Below are 16,574 nucleotides of genomic sequence, written 5' to 3'. Positions count from 1 at the left end.
CAAAACACAAACACTAGACCAACACAATTATCTAGGTGACAATTTCTTGGCTCACAAGAGAATTGTAAAACACGTACACACAGTGGAAACACAGACTAAAACTTCGTTCTTCAATCTCTGATTCTCTGAGTCTTCAAATTAGGATTAGATACCCTTTTATATAAGATAGTGCATGGGCCTTGGGCTTGAGAAACACAAATTAGGTTTAATTCACTTAAACCAATCTCCACGATTCAGAGTGCTTAATAATAGGGCAGCAGGAATTACTTCAAAATTAGCACTCAAATAATATGTTTCCTAAAATACCTCCTGAAATAAATAAGGAAACAAACACACAGGCCGAAATAGAAACAGTAATCAAGCTGATCATAGTGTGATGTCACAATACCCAGCTTGACATCCATCACGAAACAAGTATTAGCAACCTAACACATTCTGCATAACACACCATAATATAGTCATGACATCAGTCAAGACATCCACACAAACAAACATCGTTTTACCATAAAGTGCAGCCAATCAAGAACATCTACAAACTCCCCCTTTGGAAAAATTTTGGCTAAAACAATCTTGTCACCATCAGAGAAACACATTAGCAAAAAATAACTATCATCTGACCAGAGAAGCAGAATTGCTAATACCGACACACATACACAATAGAGGCAAGGAACTAGCTTGATTAGAGAATAACAAACAATTAGATCTGAACACACCAAAAAAAATTTGTTCTAGGGTGACAGTTCTATTCTACTCCCCTATTTATCCATAAATGTTGCCAAGGCAACACATCAACACATTGTAAGTACCGGCCCACAAAAAGAAATCAAAATAAATGATATCAACAGATAAACAGAACTCTAGTCCTCTGACTCAGAGCCTTTAGCAGCATCCTCTTCTTCTTCCTCAGTGCCATCATCAGGACTGGTATCTTCATCCTCTTCCCCTTCAGGTTCAACATCTTCTCCTTCCTCAGATCCATTAACATCTTCTTCATTAGCATTGTCTACAAGCTCAGTATCAGATTAAAAAAGTTGATCAATTTCTCAAGACTCAACTTTCTTGCATCAAGTTCTTTACAGGTTTCTTTTAGCACAGCTATAATCTCTTACTCACTGGCTCTAGAGCTCCCATGGGTTGTCTCAGCAGATGTAAAGCCAATGTCGATAACATGGTTTCCTTGAAAGAGCTTATGATGAAAGAGTAAAGGACTTGATCTTTTGCACACAGAATCTTTGTCATTCAGGATATTAGGAAATTGATTCAAGATAATTCCACAAATAAGGGAAGGGAAGGCAATGAGGCCTTTAACACTATAGCTACCAGCATGCTTTAAAGTTTGCTCAAAAATATAAGTCCCATAGTCAACTTTGGTCTTAATACCAATAGCAAAGATGAATTTACCTAGAACAACATAAATTGTAGACTTGTGTTGAGTTGGCACCCAGTTGGCAGCTCCAATCCTGTGAAGTATAGCATACTTCACACTTAGCTTGATAGCTTTCAGCTTTCCTTTGACGGGCCATGTCTTTACTTTTCCAACAGTAATTACCTTGCACATTTGATTATCAGACACTTCCAGCTCCGGTTGAGCTTCATTGGATCTTTCCAGAAATTTGTTGATCCCAGTGAGGGAGAAGTTAACATAATTTCCCCTAACAAACACTTTCAAGTAATCCTTAACTTTCTTGTTGGCACAATCTTCATGTAAATTCACAATGAACTCACTCACAAGGTCTTCATAACACTTGGAGAATTTAGTCACAGTTTTTATCAGCCCAACTTCATGAATGAGATTCACAATCTCTTCACACTTAAGAGCATTCTGAGCAAGCTCCCTCTCTAAGGTCAGTCTTTTCTAATAGACAAATTTCCATCTGATTACACTGGATGGATAATGAAAATAAATAATATCAATAGGCACTTCAGGTACACTAGCAGCAAGCTTGCTAGTAGAGGCCTTCTTCTTGGGAGGAATGTCATTGACATCCACAGCAACATCAGAATCTGACTTATTCTCAGCAATGATTTTAACCTTTCTCTTCTTAGGCACCACTTTGCTCCATGATTTCTTGGGGCCAACAGAAGTGGGCTTAACCACAACCTTTTTCTTCAGAGAGTCCTCATCCACAACTTCCTTCCTTTTCCTCCTCATCATCCTTTTGGCTATACTTGGATTAATAGAAGCAACCAAGTCATCATCAGAGAGATCATCAAGGTTGATCACCTTATCAGCATGGGTCTTCACAGGTTCTTTCTCTTCAGTTTGACCACCTTCAGTGTGGCCCTCACCCTTATCAACAGTCTCTTCCATATCATCATTCTTATTATTATCATCCACATTCACATCCATATTAACAGCATCATTCGCCTTGACAACATCATCAACATCATTATGAACAACATTTTCTTCATGAACAGTCGTATCCATATCATCATTTGCTTGGACAGAGTCAACAACATTACCACTAACATGCATATTGTCATGTGACTTAGGAAGGACAGAATTTAAAGGAACGGAAATCCCAGGTACATCATGATTCTCATTCAAGACACGGGTAACAAGTTTAGCAGTGGCATTGTGAGCATACCTAGAACCTTCTTTAGTTAAGTCTTCCCTAGAATTAGGCCTTTTAGGTCTCTTTACTGTTTCTTTGGTTCTTCGTGCATGCAATGTCCTTGGCTTCTTTGCCACAAGATCGTCTAGAGTCACCATCTGTAAAGGGGTGACCTCAAGAATTTTATTAGGGTTAATGGGGATATCCTTTGCGCCTTGAACATGGGTAGACAAAGCGGACATTTTCGAGGGAGGTTGAGGGTTTGGCTGTTGAGACATTGAGGGAGACTTTGGAGGCGATAGAGAGAGCTTGTTGTTTTTGTGGTTGGAGGCGAGATGTGAGAAGTGCAAGAGACTAAACAAGAAGTATAGTAGTGAGTTGAGAGGTTGAAAGGAAATGATTGCACTAGGAGAGGGAGATTTAAATTTTGACCAATCATAAAATTTGAACTATTTTTCTTGTTCAAGAAATAATTCCCAAGGAACTGTAATTGCTATAATTCCTCATAGAGGAAAATACCCAATTTGCTTCTTAAGTTTTCAAATTGAGTAGCATCAAGGGCTTTAGTAAAGATATCAGCAATTTGTAGTCCAGTAGTCATGTACTCCAGAATAACCTTCAGACTCACTACCAGAGTCTCCATCAGACCAAGTGATAGACAGACCTTTCTTTTGTTTCTTGAGGTAAGTAGGGCACGCTACTTTAAAATGTCCAAAGCCTTCAAACTCATGACACTGAATACCTTTACCTTGAGTAGACTTCTATTCAGACTTCTTACTTGAATCAAAGTTCTTGCTGATGTTAAAAGGAATGTTCTTGACATTTGATTTGTTCCTCTGATCCACTCTTTTAATGAACTTGTTGAATTGTCTTCCAACCATAGTTATGGCTTCTGATATACTTTCATCACTTCCAACATTGCTTCCTTTTGAGTACTCTTCAATGTTAGATACAAACGCTATGTTCTTGTTCTTCTTGTCAACGCTGTCACATATACTCATCTCAAATGTTTGGAGGGAACCAATGAGTTTATCTACCTTCATTTTGCTGATGTCCTGAGCTTCTTCTATAGCAGTAACCTTCATAGCAAACCTCTTAGGTAGTGATCTGAGGATCTTTCTCGCTAGCTTTTCTTCAGACATTTTTTCTCCTAAGGCTCCAGAGTATTGGAAATTTCAAGAACATTCATGTAAAAGTCATGAATGGTCTCGTCCTCTTTCATCCTGAGATTTTCAAACTTAGTAGTTAACATCTGAAGTCTAGACATCTTCACCTTAGATGTACCTTCATGCGTTGTTTTGAGAGTATCCCAAACATCTTTGGCCAATTCACAGTGTTGCATAATTCTGAATATATTCTTGTATATTCCATTGAACAATGCATTTAGAGCCTTGGAGTTACCCAAAGCCAGTTCTTCCTCATTCTTGTTCCATTCTTCTTCGGGTATTAACACAGTTGTTCCATCTTTGTCTTTCTTCGTAGGATGTTCCCATCCTTTGCTCACAGCTCTCCAGGCCTTGCTGTCTACAGACTTCAGAACGACTACCATACGAGGTTTCCAGTAGTCATATTTAGATTCATCCATAATGGGTGGTGTATTCCCAAACACTATTACATCCTTGTCCATAGTTGCAGATTTTATTTTCCCTAGATCTTACCCAGAAATAAACAGGCAGGGTGCCTACTCTGATGCCAATTGAAATTCTAGTAACACACGATCGATGTCGTGTCGGATGTTATGACATCCACTTTAGAACTGATTATAAAATTCACGCAGAAAGTAAACAAAAATAGTAAAGAACATAGATGATTGTTTACCCAGTTCGGTGTACAAAAACACCTACTCTGGGGGCTACCAAGCCAGGGAGGAAATCCACTATAAGCAGTATTAATTCAGAGATAAACTCCCCCATTTACAACTCTTCACTGAAGACCTACTCAATGCAATTTCAATCTAGTGTTGGACCTGAGTTCCCACTCACTCCCTCTCAATCACAGTAGTGATAACAACAATGACAAACAAACAGGGTGAAGGCACACTTCAAACAAATCTTGATTTTTCTTCAAAGCTTCAATCAAGGGACACAGCACTCATGCTTAAAAGCTTAGAGTGACACAAACAAAGTACAAAACACAAACAAAGTACAAAACACAAACACTAGACTAACACAATTATCTAGGTGACAATTGCTTGGCTTACAAGAGAATCCTAAAACACATACACACAGTGGAAACACGGACTCAAACTTTGTTCTTCAATCTCAGATTCTCTGAGTCTTCAAATTAGGATTAGATGCCCTTTTATATAAGATAGCGCATAGGCCTTGGGCTTGAGAAGCACAAATTAGGTTTAATTCACTTAAACCAATCTCCACGATTTATAGTGCTTAATAATAGGGCAGCAGGAATTACTTCAAAATTAGCACTCAAATAATGTTTCCTAAAATACCTCCTGAATAAATAAGGAAACAAACACACAGACAGAAATAGAAACAGTAATCAAGCTGATCATAGTGTGATGTCACGACATCCAGATCATAGTGTGATGTCACAACATCCAGCTTGACATCCATCGTGAAACAAGTATTAGCAACCTAACACATTCTGCATAACACATCATAATATAGTCATGACATCAGTCAAGACATCCACACAAACAAAACATTGTTTTACCATAAAGTGCAGCCAATCAAGATCATCTACAAAAGCAAATAAAGATAGTAAGGTCAGATCGGGGTGGTGAATACTATGCTAGATACACTGAGAATGGACAAGCACCTGGTCTATTTGCTAAGTTTCTTCAAGAACATGGGATTGTTGCCCAATAAACTATGCCCAGTTCTCCGAACCAAAATGGTGTTGCAGAAAGAAGAAATCGAACATTATTGGACATGGAGTGGAGTATGCTTTGCAACTCTAATATTCCTAAATCATTGTGGATTGAAGCGTTAAAAAAAGAAGTGTATATTCTAATTGGGTTCCATCCATGGCTGTCCCAAAGACGCCATTTAAGTTATTTAAAGGATGGAAATCGAGTTTACTACATATGCGCGTTTGGGGATGTCTGTCTGAGGTGAGGATTTATAACCCAAAAGAAAAGACGCTAGATCCGAGGACCATCAGTGGGTATTTCATTGGATATGTCGAAAGGTCTAAAGGTTATAGATTTTACTATCCATCTCAAACAACTAGGATTGTGGAATCAAGAAATGCAAAGTTTCTTAAAAATAATTTGAGTAGCGGATGCAATCAAATAAAAAATTTAATTTATGTGCATGATCATATAGAGCATGAACCTTCCATTTCAAGTGATAGATTATTTACTATACAAAACATCCCTCAAGTTCAAATGGATGTTGATCAACCAATCATCGAGACTCCACAAGCTACTGATGATCCAGTAAATCAAGTTGGTCATCAAAATGATGAACAATTAGCTGAACAACAAGATCCACAAAAAAATATTGATCAAACATTAAGGAGTTCTATTAGGACAATAAAATAGCTATTTCCAATTATTACATTGTGTATCTACTAGAATCTGACTATAATGTTGGAGCTGAGAATGATCCTGAGAGCTTTAAACAAGCCATGAGTTGCAAAGAGACAAGTTTGTGGTATGATGCCATGAATGATGAAACGAATTCCATGAAAAACAACGACGTATGGGATCTTGTTGAGTTACTTAATGGGCAAAGGCAATTGGTTGTAAATGGGTTTTTAAAACCAAGAAAGATTCATTAGGTAACATTGAGAGATACAAGGCCAGACTCGTTGCTAAGGGATTTACCCAAAAGGAAGGAATCAATTACAATGGTACTTTTTCTCCTATATCTAAGAAAGATTCTCTTCACGTCATCTTAGCATTAGTTGCACATTTTAACCTTGAGTTTCATCAAATGGATGTGAAAACGACCTTTCTTAATGGTGATTTAGAGGAGGAGGTTTATATGAAACAACCTGAAGGTTTCTCCTCTAATAATGGTGAGCATTTGGTTTGCAAGCTTAAGAAATCCATATAAGGTTTATAACAAGCCTCTCGTCAATGGTATCTTAAATTCCATGGAACAATATCTTCATTTGGGGGTATTGAAAATCCCATAGATCAATGCATATACTATAAGGTCCGTGGGAGTAAAATTTGTTTTCTCATTTTGTATGTGGATGACATACTACTTGTAACCAATGGTAAAGGTTTGCTACATGAGGTGAAACAATTCCTCTCTAAAAACTCTGATATGAAGGATATGGGTGAGGCATCTTATGTCATTGGCATTAAGATCCACAGAGATAGACTTCGAGGAATTTTGGGTCTATCACAAGAAACCTATATCAATAAAGTTTTAGAGAGATTTAGAATGAAAGATTGTTCACCAAGTGTTGCACCCATTGTAAAGGGCGATAACACTGGAGCTCCCCACGGTGACACACTGGGTCTAATAAATTTTTTGTCAAGTAACTTCCCTAGTTGCAATTTTAGCTCTGTTAACTTAGATGTTGACATTCTATATGGCGCATAAATATAGGTTTGGTACCAGGGACAAGATCAATAACAAATTCAATTTCTCTCTTTGGAGGTACTCTGAAATATCATCTGGAAATACTTCCAGAAACTTGCACACTATGGGTAGTTCATTAATTGATGTCTTGCCTCTAACACACATTGAGGCAAATATCGCGAATACTCTGGCCCCATCATCTAGCAATGTTATCAATTCTTTGGTAGTTAAATAATCAGCCAACTCCTCTTCTGCTGGAGTAAGGAACACCAACGTCTTGTTGTAATAGTTAATATAAACACGGTTCAACTCTAGCCAGTTTATCCCCAAGATAATATATAGCTCATTGAGTGGTAGACAAATCAAACACCCTCTAAAATCCTTACCAAGAATTTATAAAGGAAAATCCAAGCATACTAAAGAAGTGGTTACTGACCCCATGAAAAGAGTATCAATCACCATCCCCTACTCGAGGTAGACAACACAAGTTCTAATCTCTTCACACATTCAACAAAAATAAACAAGTGGGTCGCACTCGTGTCAATAATAGCAATCAAAGGAGTATCATGAACATAATAAGTACATTTGATTAAACGATTTGCAATAGTAGGCTGAGACCCTGCCAATGTAAACACATTCCCATCTTCCTGTGACTTCTTCGACTTCTAACATTTTATACTGATGTGACCCTGTTCCCCACAATAGTAACACGTAGGTATATTAGTCCTACAGTCTGCCACAACGTGACTTGGTCTTCCAAATTTAAAACATTTCTTTACATCAAATTGTCATTCATTAGCACGGTGACCCATGCCACCACACCTGAAACACTTGATAGGATTGGGAGAAACATCTCCTCGACTTGACTTCTTGCCATCAATAGCTTTCTGCTTTCTCCTATTAGTTGGGGCATCGTAAGGTTTCCCACGATTCAGATTTTGCTACCCTTTTTCTCCCTTAAACTCTTGTAGTGAGCCGAATGAGCCCTAGTGTCCTCTTCATAGATTCTACAGCTGTTTACAAACTCTAGAAACCTGCGAATCTGTTGGCACCATGTAGCTTACTTAATCTATAGCTGTAGTCCATTCTCGAACTTGATGCACTTTGAGAAATTTACCGTTTTTGCACTATATTATGCATAAAACTTCACAAGTTCTACGAACTTAGCAGCATACTGAGTGACAATCTAAGCAATGGTCTGCAATGCATCAGCAATCGCAACATCATTTCTTCCAGCCATCCTCTGTTTCACACCATAATGAGCAACAATGCTTAGAAGTTACTATAGACAGCATACCACTGTCACACTAGACTGACTCCACAACCTGGCCAGATGGACCGACCTGCTCTGATACCAATTGTAACACCCTACATTCCCCGTTAATAAATTATAAAATAATTTATGAAATAATCAGAGTACACACAAGTAGTAATGTCACATCCATAAAAACTCATGAAATATCAAGTCACTTCATCATTATTGCTCGGTAATTAAATAGCGGAAGTTCAAAATATTTCACTTCAATGGCTCTAAGGCCTCAAAGGTAATAAACTCCACAAAACTCGTAGTTCAACATAATCTGAAAATAAGATACGTAAAAAATGAAACAACCAAACAAATTCAAATAAAAATCCCATGTTCCCCGTGTTACGTATCAGAGCGAATCATAAGACTCGATCACAAGCAACATAAGCTCCAAGCTTTACTCAAGTACTTGATTATCTGTACTTCCGAAAAAGCACAAACACAACAATAGAAAAGGGGTGAGAACTTCATTCAAATAATTATCGGTGAATATCACATGCTAAGGATAGTATTCACAAAACAAACACAATCATCACACGTACACACAACTTGTATCATAACATCACACACCTTCACTGTGCACGAATCATATTTCAATTATGTATACAAAGTGATTCAACCATCATGACTCCATGTATGCGGTGACTATCGGTGAATACCACATGCTAAGGATAGGATTCACAAAACAAACACAATCATCACACGTACACACAACTTATATCATAATATCACGCACCTTCACTGTGCACGACTCATATTTCAATTATGTATACAAAGTGATTCAACCATCATGACTCCATGAATGCGGTACCAACATATCAATACGGTTCATTTATACGAACCTGATTCCCATCGGAATTCGGATAAGTCGTAAGTGTTCCTCGAGCTGCGACTTATCTCCATTCGACTCTACCTTGAGAGTCCGGACAAGACTAGGCACCCCTCATGGATTCCCATATAGGTTCATCTCCATATAACATGACATAATATAAATATGCACAAGTATCATAACATTGTATATAACACGATCCTCATTGATCACCCATGAGTCACATGTTTGTGGTGTCATTTTTTTTACCTCCCCGTTTCACTTGGGAGGACGGCACGCTAGACCCTTCACGCGAAATTTGGAAGGAGAATGCGCCCGGGATGGGATGAATTTCATTTCAGTTCTTCCTACGATATCACACGAACTTTCTTATTGTCCTACGAGTAGGAAAGGGGAAAAAAGATCTCAACTAAACCCTAGGAGTTTGGTAAGTGTGGGGATTCACCTAGACTAGAAATTCTGGAGTTCGGGGGGTCGGTTATACATAGGGAAGTGTTTAAGCACCCTACATATCCGTAGTACTCTACGGGAACCTTCTCTGTGTCATTGTGATTGTGTTTGTTGCTACTGATTGGGAAAGTTTCTCCTTTGTGTTAGGAGAGAGAATTGAATTGATTAAAAAAAAGACAGACAGACAGATAGACAAGCTGACTATTTTTTGTATTTTATTAGCTCGTTGAGATTCCTTGTGAACCTCATGCCTACATATCCCTAGTGGAAGTCAGAGCTTAATGTAGTTCGGGGAACTAACTAGGGAAATTAATTATTTTTGGTGCCTTGCTTGAAGCTCAAGGTTGAAGCTTTGAATTAAATCTCTGTTTACAATAAAGAGACATGAATTCATCTTTATAGAGAGGTATTTCTACTATTCCACCACAAACATTTAAAAGAGTGACAGAATAACTGAATTCATTTCATTCAAGAGGGGGACCTTACTTGTATATGTGCAAGTATACCAGTCAAACGCCTCTTAAATGAAATAAAAATGCTCATCCAAATTAGGGAAAGTTACCACATGTCTGGGTTTTACTGCCAGCTCATGCCTTTCAAAATCCTAAATGGGAGACTTGATTAAAATGAAATGTAATGTTTGTTTGTTTGAATGTGGTGAGATAGAGAAAAGATCTCTCTATAGAGATAAGCTATGTCTATCTACTGTATAAAAGATTTGATTTTTTAACTGGCTTGTATCAGGCCCAAGCTTGAGGATTTTGATTGATTTATTTATTAAAAGACTGATTTTTTTGGAAGCTAACCCTTTCCAGGGATTTTGACTCAGCTGGAGAAATTGACTATTAAAAGACTGAATTTTTATCATGTTTTTTTTGGAGGCTGACCCTTTCCAGGGGTTTTTGACTCTTTTGGGGAAATTATCTCCTAAGAGAATGAATCTTTGGTTTTGAAGAAGTAATTTTGGAGGCTGACCCTTTCCAGGGATTTTTGTTAAGATGAATGGCAGAAAGATTATCTAGTGGAGACTTCTTGTTTTAAAGCCCAAGATTAAGGCTGACTCTTGCTGGTGATGAGCAAATATGGATCCTAGACTCTGCTAAGGAAAAATTAATGAAGATAAGGGTGACAGAGACTGTCCATGTCTCTCATTCCAAAAAGTGTACTCAATATGAAATTGAGACAATCTTAGCTTGTTTAAAGTTTGGTTTAAAGAATGGAAGAAACTCACCAGGGTATGTTAAAAGGTGACTAAAGACCTGTTCCTATGTTTATAAGAAACCTGATGGGTCCTTGTATACAAGCTCAAGAGGAAGCTGGAAATGCTTTTAAGAAGCCTGTGGGTCCTTGTACAAAGCCCAAGAGGAGGCTAATCGAGGGTCATCGAGGGTCCTTGTTATAGCACAAGAGAAAGCTATGTAGTTTTGAACTTATTTTGGCTCTAAGCAAATGGGTAAGAGGTTTCACCGGGAATAATTCCTCTTTGGGTGGATGTGTCCTATTTTGGGTTCTAAGGTTTTTGCCAAGATGTTTCATCGGGAATAATTCATCTTGGGGGTTTGAACTACAGATCTCTAATTAGGAAAGAGCCTTCACCGGGAAGACATTCTCAATCCTAGGCCATATTCCTATAATATATATATAGTTTAACTGTCCTAGGGTTTACACTCAAACATAGTTCTAAACAAATATATGCACAGTTTATATTTGACAGTAATTTAAATAAAGACTGTAAATTGAAAGCTTGTAAAGCCTAACCTGGATGGAGTGGAGGCCTTTGAAGAAGTATGTACCAAGCCTTACCAGCAATTTTTTGTTGTTTTGTTGATAACAGTTGAATATTTATTATAAACAGTTAAGGGTTTTGAAAACAGAAGAAGTGAAGATGGACAAAGGTCACATAGGTATCTGAAGAGTTTCACCGGGAATAATGCCCTTCAAATACCAGAAGAATGTTTTGAAAACAGAAAGGAGATTTTGAAAATACAGTTTTTGAAAACAAACTATGAAAAGAAAGAAGGTGTTGGGTCTTACACTCTAATAGAGGCCCACTGAAAATGATTTACTGTTTATGAAAACAGTTGGAAAAAAGATTTGAAATGATATAAGGTTTTGTTGTTTGAAAACCTTAACCATTTGTTTAATCGGAGACTGAAAACAGTTTTGAACATTGACAAAAGTCAACTTAATTAAGGAAAAGATGAAATCTATACCTAATTAAGACCTAAATAATTTAGGGTTTTATCATAAAATTATTCACAAAATAATTAGGTTAAAACAAAATGAAGATATATATTTTCAAAGTATTTAAGAAAATACTTAAAACATACTATTTTAAACCTAATAAAAATATATGAAATAAATAATATTTTTATGATTTTTTTAATTATTCACAAAATAGGTATATTAAATAACAAGTGTGTGAAAAATGAGGTGAAAATGGATTTATTTGATAGGTTAAATAATTGTGTGAAGTTTGTGAATAAAACAAAGAAAAAAAAGTGGTAAAAAATTGGGTTTGTTTCCTCCAAGGTTTGAACACACGCCCTCTAAGTCACCAGCTCAAAATAACACCACTGAGCCAACGCGCGCTTGGTGATTATAACACTCACCCATTTGGTTATGTTTCAAAACAAGTGATCAATCATTGAAAAATAAAAGAATCAAAAAGTCTGGGGCGAGGGGGATTCGAACCCCAGACTTGAGGCATGAGGAGACTAAGAGCGCATGTGAGGCCACATGGGCAAGTTATTCATTCGTTTAGAAAACGCCTATCATTAAAAATAAAATAAACTTTGCCCAGAGATTTGAAATTTGCGCGCCACAGCCATGGTCGTCTTCTTCCTCAAGCTCTCAAATTTTGAATTTGTGAACTTGCTCATTTCTCAACCATTTGCAAAGATGTAAAGACCAAACTTGCTCTAAATTCACTCACGATTCTAAATATGTAACTAATATGAATTTATATTAACTACATCTACTGAATTATCTAAAATACGTGAAGAACCCTAAAATTTGAAATTTAAATTAAATGGCTATACTGAAGCATAAATGACTGATGATAGAGGGTTTTTAATCCTCTTATGATGCTGAATGAAATGGTGTTGAGTTTTAACCAAAAAGATACACGAATTAAAGAGATGGAGTTGAGAAACTTACCTCTGAAAATGGAGATCGTGAGGATGTTAGAGAGCACCTGGGCTTGTATGAATGATCCTAAAAGCTTCCTTGGGACTCAGTGATTCTAACTAGATGCTTGTTGTGACCTCAAACCTTCTGAACTGCTCTATGGACCTCCCTCGATTTGAGCTTCAAGTGGACATGGAGGGTGATGAATCTTGAGTTACAGATGAGCTGCAGCCATCTGAACAGCTTCATTATGACCTGAGGAACGTGTCTGGATGCTTGGCTTTGTTGGAAACCTTCTGAATTGCTCTATGGACCTCCAACTGCAACAGCTCCAAAGTGAGAGCAACAATGGTGTTCCTCCACTTACAGAAGTGATCCAGGTGCTTGGATCACCTCAAATGAACCCCCTTGAGATGTTAGAATGGTTACTTTCCAAAGATAAGCTCTGGTTTGAAGAAAACGATTCTTCTTGCCAAAGAACTTTGAAAAACCATAAGCATGAGAAGAGAAAGAGAAAGTAAGGAATATGGTTGCTTTGGTGTATTTTCTGAATGAGAAAGATCCCTCTATTTATAGGCAATTGGTTCAGAGTAATTGTGTATAGTGAGCTTGCTTAGTGAAGTGAGTTTGGTTTCTTAGCCATGAAGAAAATTTGAAAAGATCCCAAATGCAATGATGCATTTTCGGGCTAGCTTCCCCAACCATTGATCTTGTATGATCTTAAGGAACATTTCTGATTCAGAGGAGAGTTCTAATTGGCTTAGAGCAAGATTCCTTGATGATTCACCATTTGCCATAAATTCAAAAATGCAATCATTACATAATCACATGCCTTTGTTTTTGGGAATCTTCTCTAATCCTTATGCAATGATGAATTTGGATATATGGCATGTTTTCAGATGCATTAGAGGTCGGGTAGCATCATTTAGAGAAGTCACTTGCACAAAATTGCAAAGTTTCAAATTGTACATGACCTATAATTTTCACTTCAAGTGCCTAACTTTGATCAACCATATCTCTTAGCTCAAAATGAATTTGGGAGAGGTTGAACACAATTTGGAAAGCCCTTAATATGTACTTTAATTCATTAGTTTAGTGTTTGCCCAAATTCTTTAGGGAAATTAGTGAAAAAGTCCCATGAAGTTTGAAGAAAACTAGGGTTTTCTTGCATGTTTTGTGAAGGCAGCCACTTTGAAGCTCCATAACTCTTCAATGTTTGATTTTTAGCCAAAACATCATATGTGTCAAAGTTGTTTATTGGATCAAAATCTACAACTTTCATGTTGGAAGTTTTTTTCAGTTTGTAGGTGAAATTTTGAGAAAATCCCTTCCAAAGTTTGGCAAAAAATCACTTGAAAACACTTAGAAAATTTTCTAAGTATGAAAAGTCAAACTTTTGACTTTTGATTTTTGATTGATTTTCTTGATTTTCTTTGATCAAATGACTTTAAATATCATATATTGATGATTAGAAACTCCAAAAGTCATGGTTGACCAAAATTTCCAAAAAGTCAAAGATGATCCTGTGCAGTTGACTTTTTTTCAGATGAAGTGAATTCTTGGACTTTTGTGATGAATCAAAATCTCCTCTTCAAATGAGTGATGTGAATGGATTATATTGAGGGAATAAGAGCTCTTGAGTTATGCTTTGAGTCTTGGATCCATGTCCTGATTAAAAGTCAACTATCCTGGTGAATTAGGTCAAAAACCCTAATTGTCGACCAGATGAAAATGATGACTGTAGGTCTTGAATTGAGGTGTGATGTCCAGTGGATCTTGTCATATGATCTATTTGAAGATGATTGATGTCTTTGAATGATCCCCTGGGGCTTTTTAGGGTTTCCCAAAGGTGATCCCTGATCTCAGTTCTTGATAGGCTCAAAAACCCTAATCTGGTGACCTGAGTAAACCTGTACTCAGATGACTGGGTGTCTAATCAATCATAGGTGAATAAAAAGTGAAGCTTTTGAGTCCTATGATTCTGTTAGAGACCAATCCTTCTATTGATTGATCCTTTGCCTGAGTTTTCCTGTCTTTGAACATCCTTGATTAAATGCCAGATGAAGAAGTGACTGCTCTTGGTACTTGTTTTGACCTGATAAAAATCCTGAAGATATGTCATCTCAGGGGGGTCAAAAATTAGGGTATGACAGATGCCCCTATTTAAGTTTCTTTTATCTGGAGGGAGAGAGATTGATATCTCGATCTCTCCTGCGTGAAAGAGACTTAAATATCAGAGAATGCCCGAATTTTGGGCGCTCTTGAGATGTTGTAATTGATAAAATCTTTGCATGACTTAATCCCGTTGTCGCACTTGGCGGGGGATGAGGAGACAAACTCCTGTAGAAATACTTGATGTGGATTCTGGCGAATGGATGGCAGTGTAGGATGCGCAATCCATCTTCTTTAACTAAGTGTTGATACTTAGAAAAAGGTAAACAACCTCCCCTCGTTTCAGATGTCCATATCTCGAAACTGGTCTCAGTCGTGTTTGGACAATATCTCAGATAAAGAGAAAATTTCCAAAGGTTTGTTTCCTCATCAAACTTCTCACCAGCACTCGGAGATGAGACGCCATTTGATGGTAATAAAGAAACTTCAAAGGTTTGTTTCCTCATCAAACTTCTCATCAGCACTTGGAGATGAGACGCCATTTGATGGTAATAAAGAAACTTCAAAGGTTTGTTTCCTCATCAAACTTCTCATCAGCACTTGGAGATGAGACGCCATTTGATGGTAATAAAGAAACTTCAAAGGTTTGTTTCCTCATCAAACTTCTCATCAGCACTTGGAGATGAGACGCCATTTGATGGTAATAAAGAAACTTCACCATCTTCCCTTTTGACTTGACGTCTTTGAAAGAATGTCATATGGCCTCATGATCTTTTGAGGGGCTAATGACTTTGCCTGAAAGCAGACGAACTGTTTTCGGGGTGAAAACCAACATTCATCGACTTGTGCCAGGAAACCAACAAACTGTTTTCCTAAGAGGAGAACCGCCATTTGTCGACTCTGAAGGGGATGAAACATCCCAGAAACAGACAAACTGTTTAAAGAAACTGCCATTTGTCGATCTCTTGAATGTTTAACAGACAAACTGTCTTTCCTTGGGGAAAGACTGCCATTTGCCAATTGCTAGGGGAACAAACTGTCTTCTACTGGGAGAGACTGCCATTTGTTGACCCTGCCGTGAAAGAAAGTGAGCAAACTGTCTTCTGCCGAAAGAGACTGCCATTTGCTAACGTTGTTGAGGAATCTTTAAGCGAAACGAACTGTCTCCATGAAGAAGGCTGCCATTCGTTATTTTTTTCCCGAAAAAGTGAGTGAACTGTCTTTTGCCGAAAGAGACTGCCATTCACTGACTCCGCTGGGGATCATTTGTCGATCTGCTGGGGAGATTCCAAATTATTTTCTTTGACGAAGAGTGGCATCTCTTGACCCTGCTGGGGAAATACCAAACTGTTTTCCAGGAGGAAAAACTATCACTTGTCAATTATGTCGGGGAATCCACACTACTTGGAGAAGAGAACCGCTCATCGACCCTGTGGGGAATTCCAAAATGCGAAATAGACTATCTCATCTGAAGAAGATTGTCGAGTGTCGCTCTGCGAGAGAATCTCGGCTGGGGAACTCCAAAAGTGAACAAACTATTTCTTTGAGGGAGACTAACATTGCTGACTTGCTTGGGGAATTTGGGTGTATGCCCAAGTAATTTGGGTATTAACACGATCAAAACCTGGCTCGACTCTCTCATTATGCAAATATGGTGTGAGACGAAATGCATGAATATTACAATGATTATGAAA

The 16,574-nt window shown here is 37.6% G+C and overlaps 1 protein-coding gene across 1 annotated transcript; it reads right to left on the bottom strand.

Moving 5' to 3' along the window:
* Positions 1-857: 857 nt before the first annotated feature.
* On the bottom strand, positions 858-2,833 carry LOC131638747 (uncharacterized). Its single transcript, XM_058909294.1, has 3 exons — positions 1,931-2,833; positions 1,114-1,855; positions 858-1,003 (listed from the first exon to the last, which is right to left on the bottom strand). The coding sequence occupies exons 1-3, from the start codon at positions 2,831-2,833 to the stop codon at positions 858-860; spliced, it is 1,791 nt and encodes a 596-aa protein (XP_058765277.1).
* Between the last annotated feature and the right edge of the window lie 13,741 nt (positions 2,834-16,574).

Source organism: Vicia villosa, unplaced genomic scaffold (assembly GCF_029867415.1).
Source record: "Vicia villosa cultivar HV-30 ecotype Madison, WI unplaced genomic scaffold, Vvil1.0 ctg.002403F_1_1, whole genome shotgun sequence".
In the NCBI taxonomy this organism is placed as follows: domain Eukaryota; kingdom Viridiplantae; phylum Streptophyta; class Magnoliopsida; order Fabales; family Fabaceae; genus Vicia; species Vicia villosa.
Note: the sequence above shows the minus strand (reverse complement) of the source record. Positions and strands in the feature narration are given on the sequence as shown.

What these genes read in the sequence shown, in the direction of transcription:
- LOC131638747 (XM_058909294.1), bottom strand. Translation starts at nt 2,833, where the DNA reads ATGTCTCAACAGCCAAACCCTCAACCTCCCTCGAAAATGTCCGCTTTG. An exon ending in CTAGCAAGCTTGCTGCTAGT is followed by an intron (nt 1,856 to 1,930) that starts GTACCTGAAGTG and finishes TTTGTCTATTAG; the next exon opens with AAAAGACTGACCTTAGAGAG. An exon ending in CCATGGGAGCTCTAGAGCCA is followed by an intron (nt 1,004 to 1,113) that starts GTGAGTAAGAGA and finishes CTGAGCTTGTAG; the next exon opens with ACAATGCTAATGAAGAAGAT.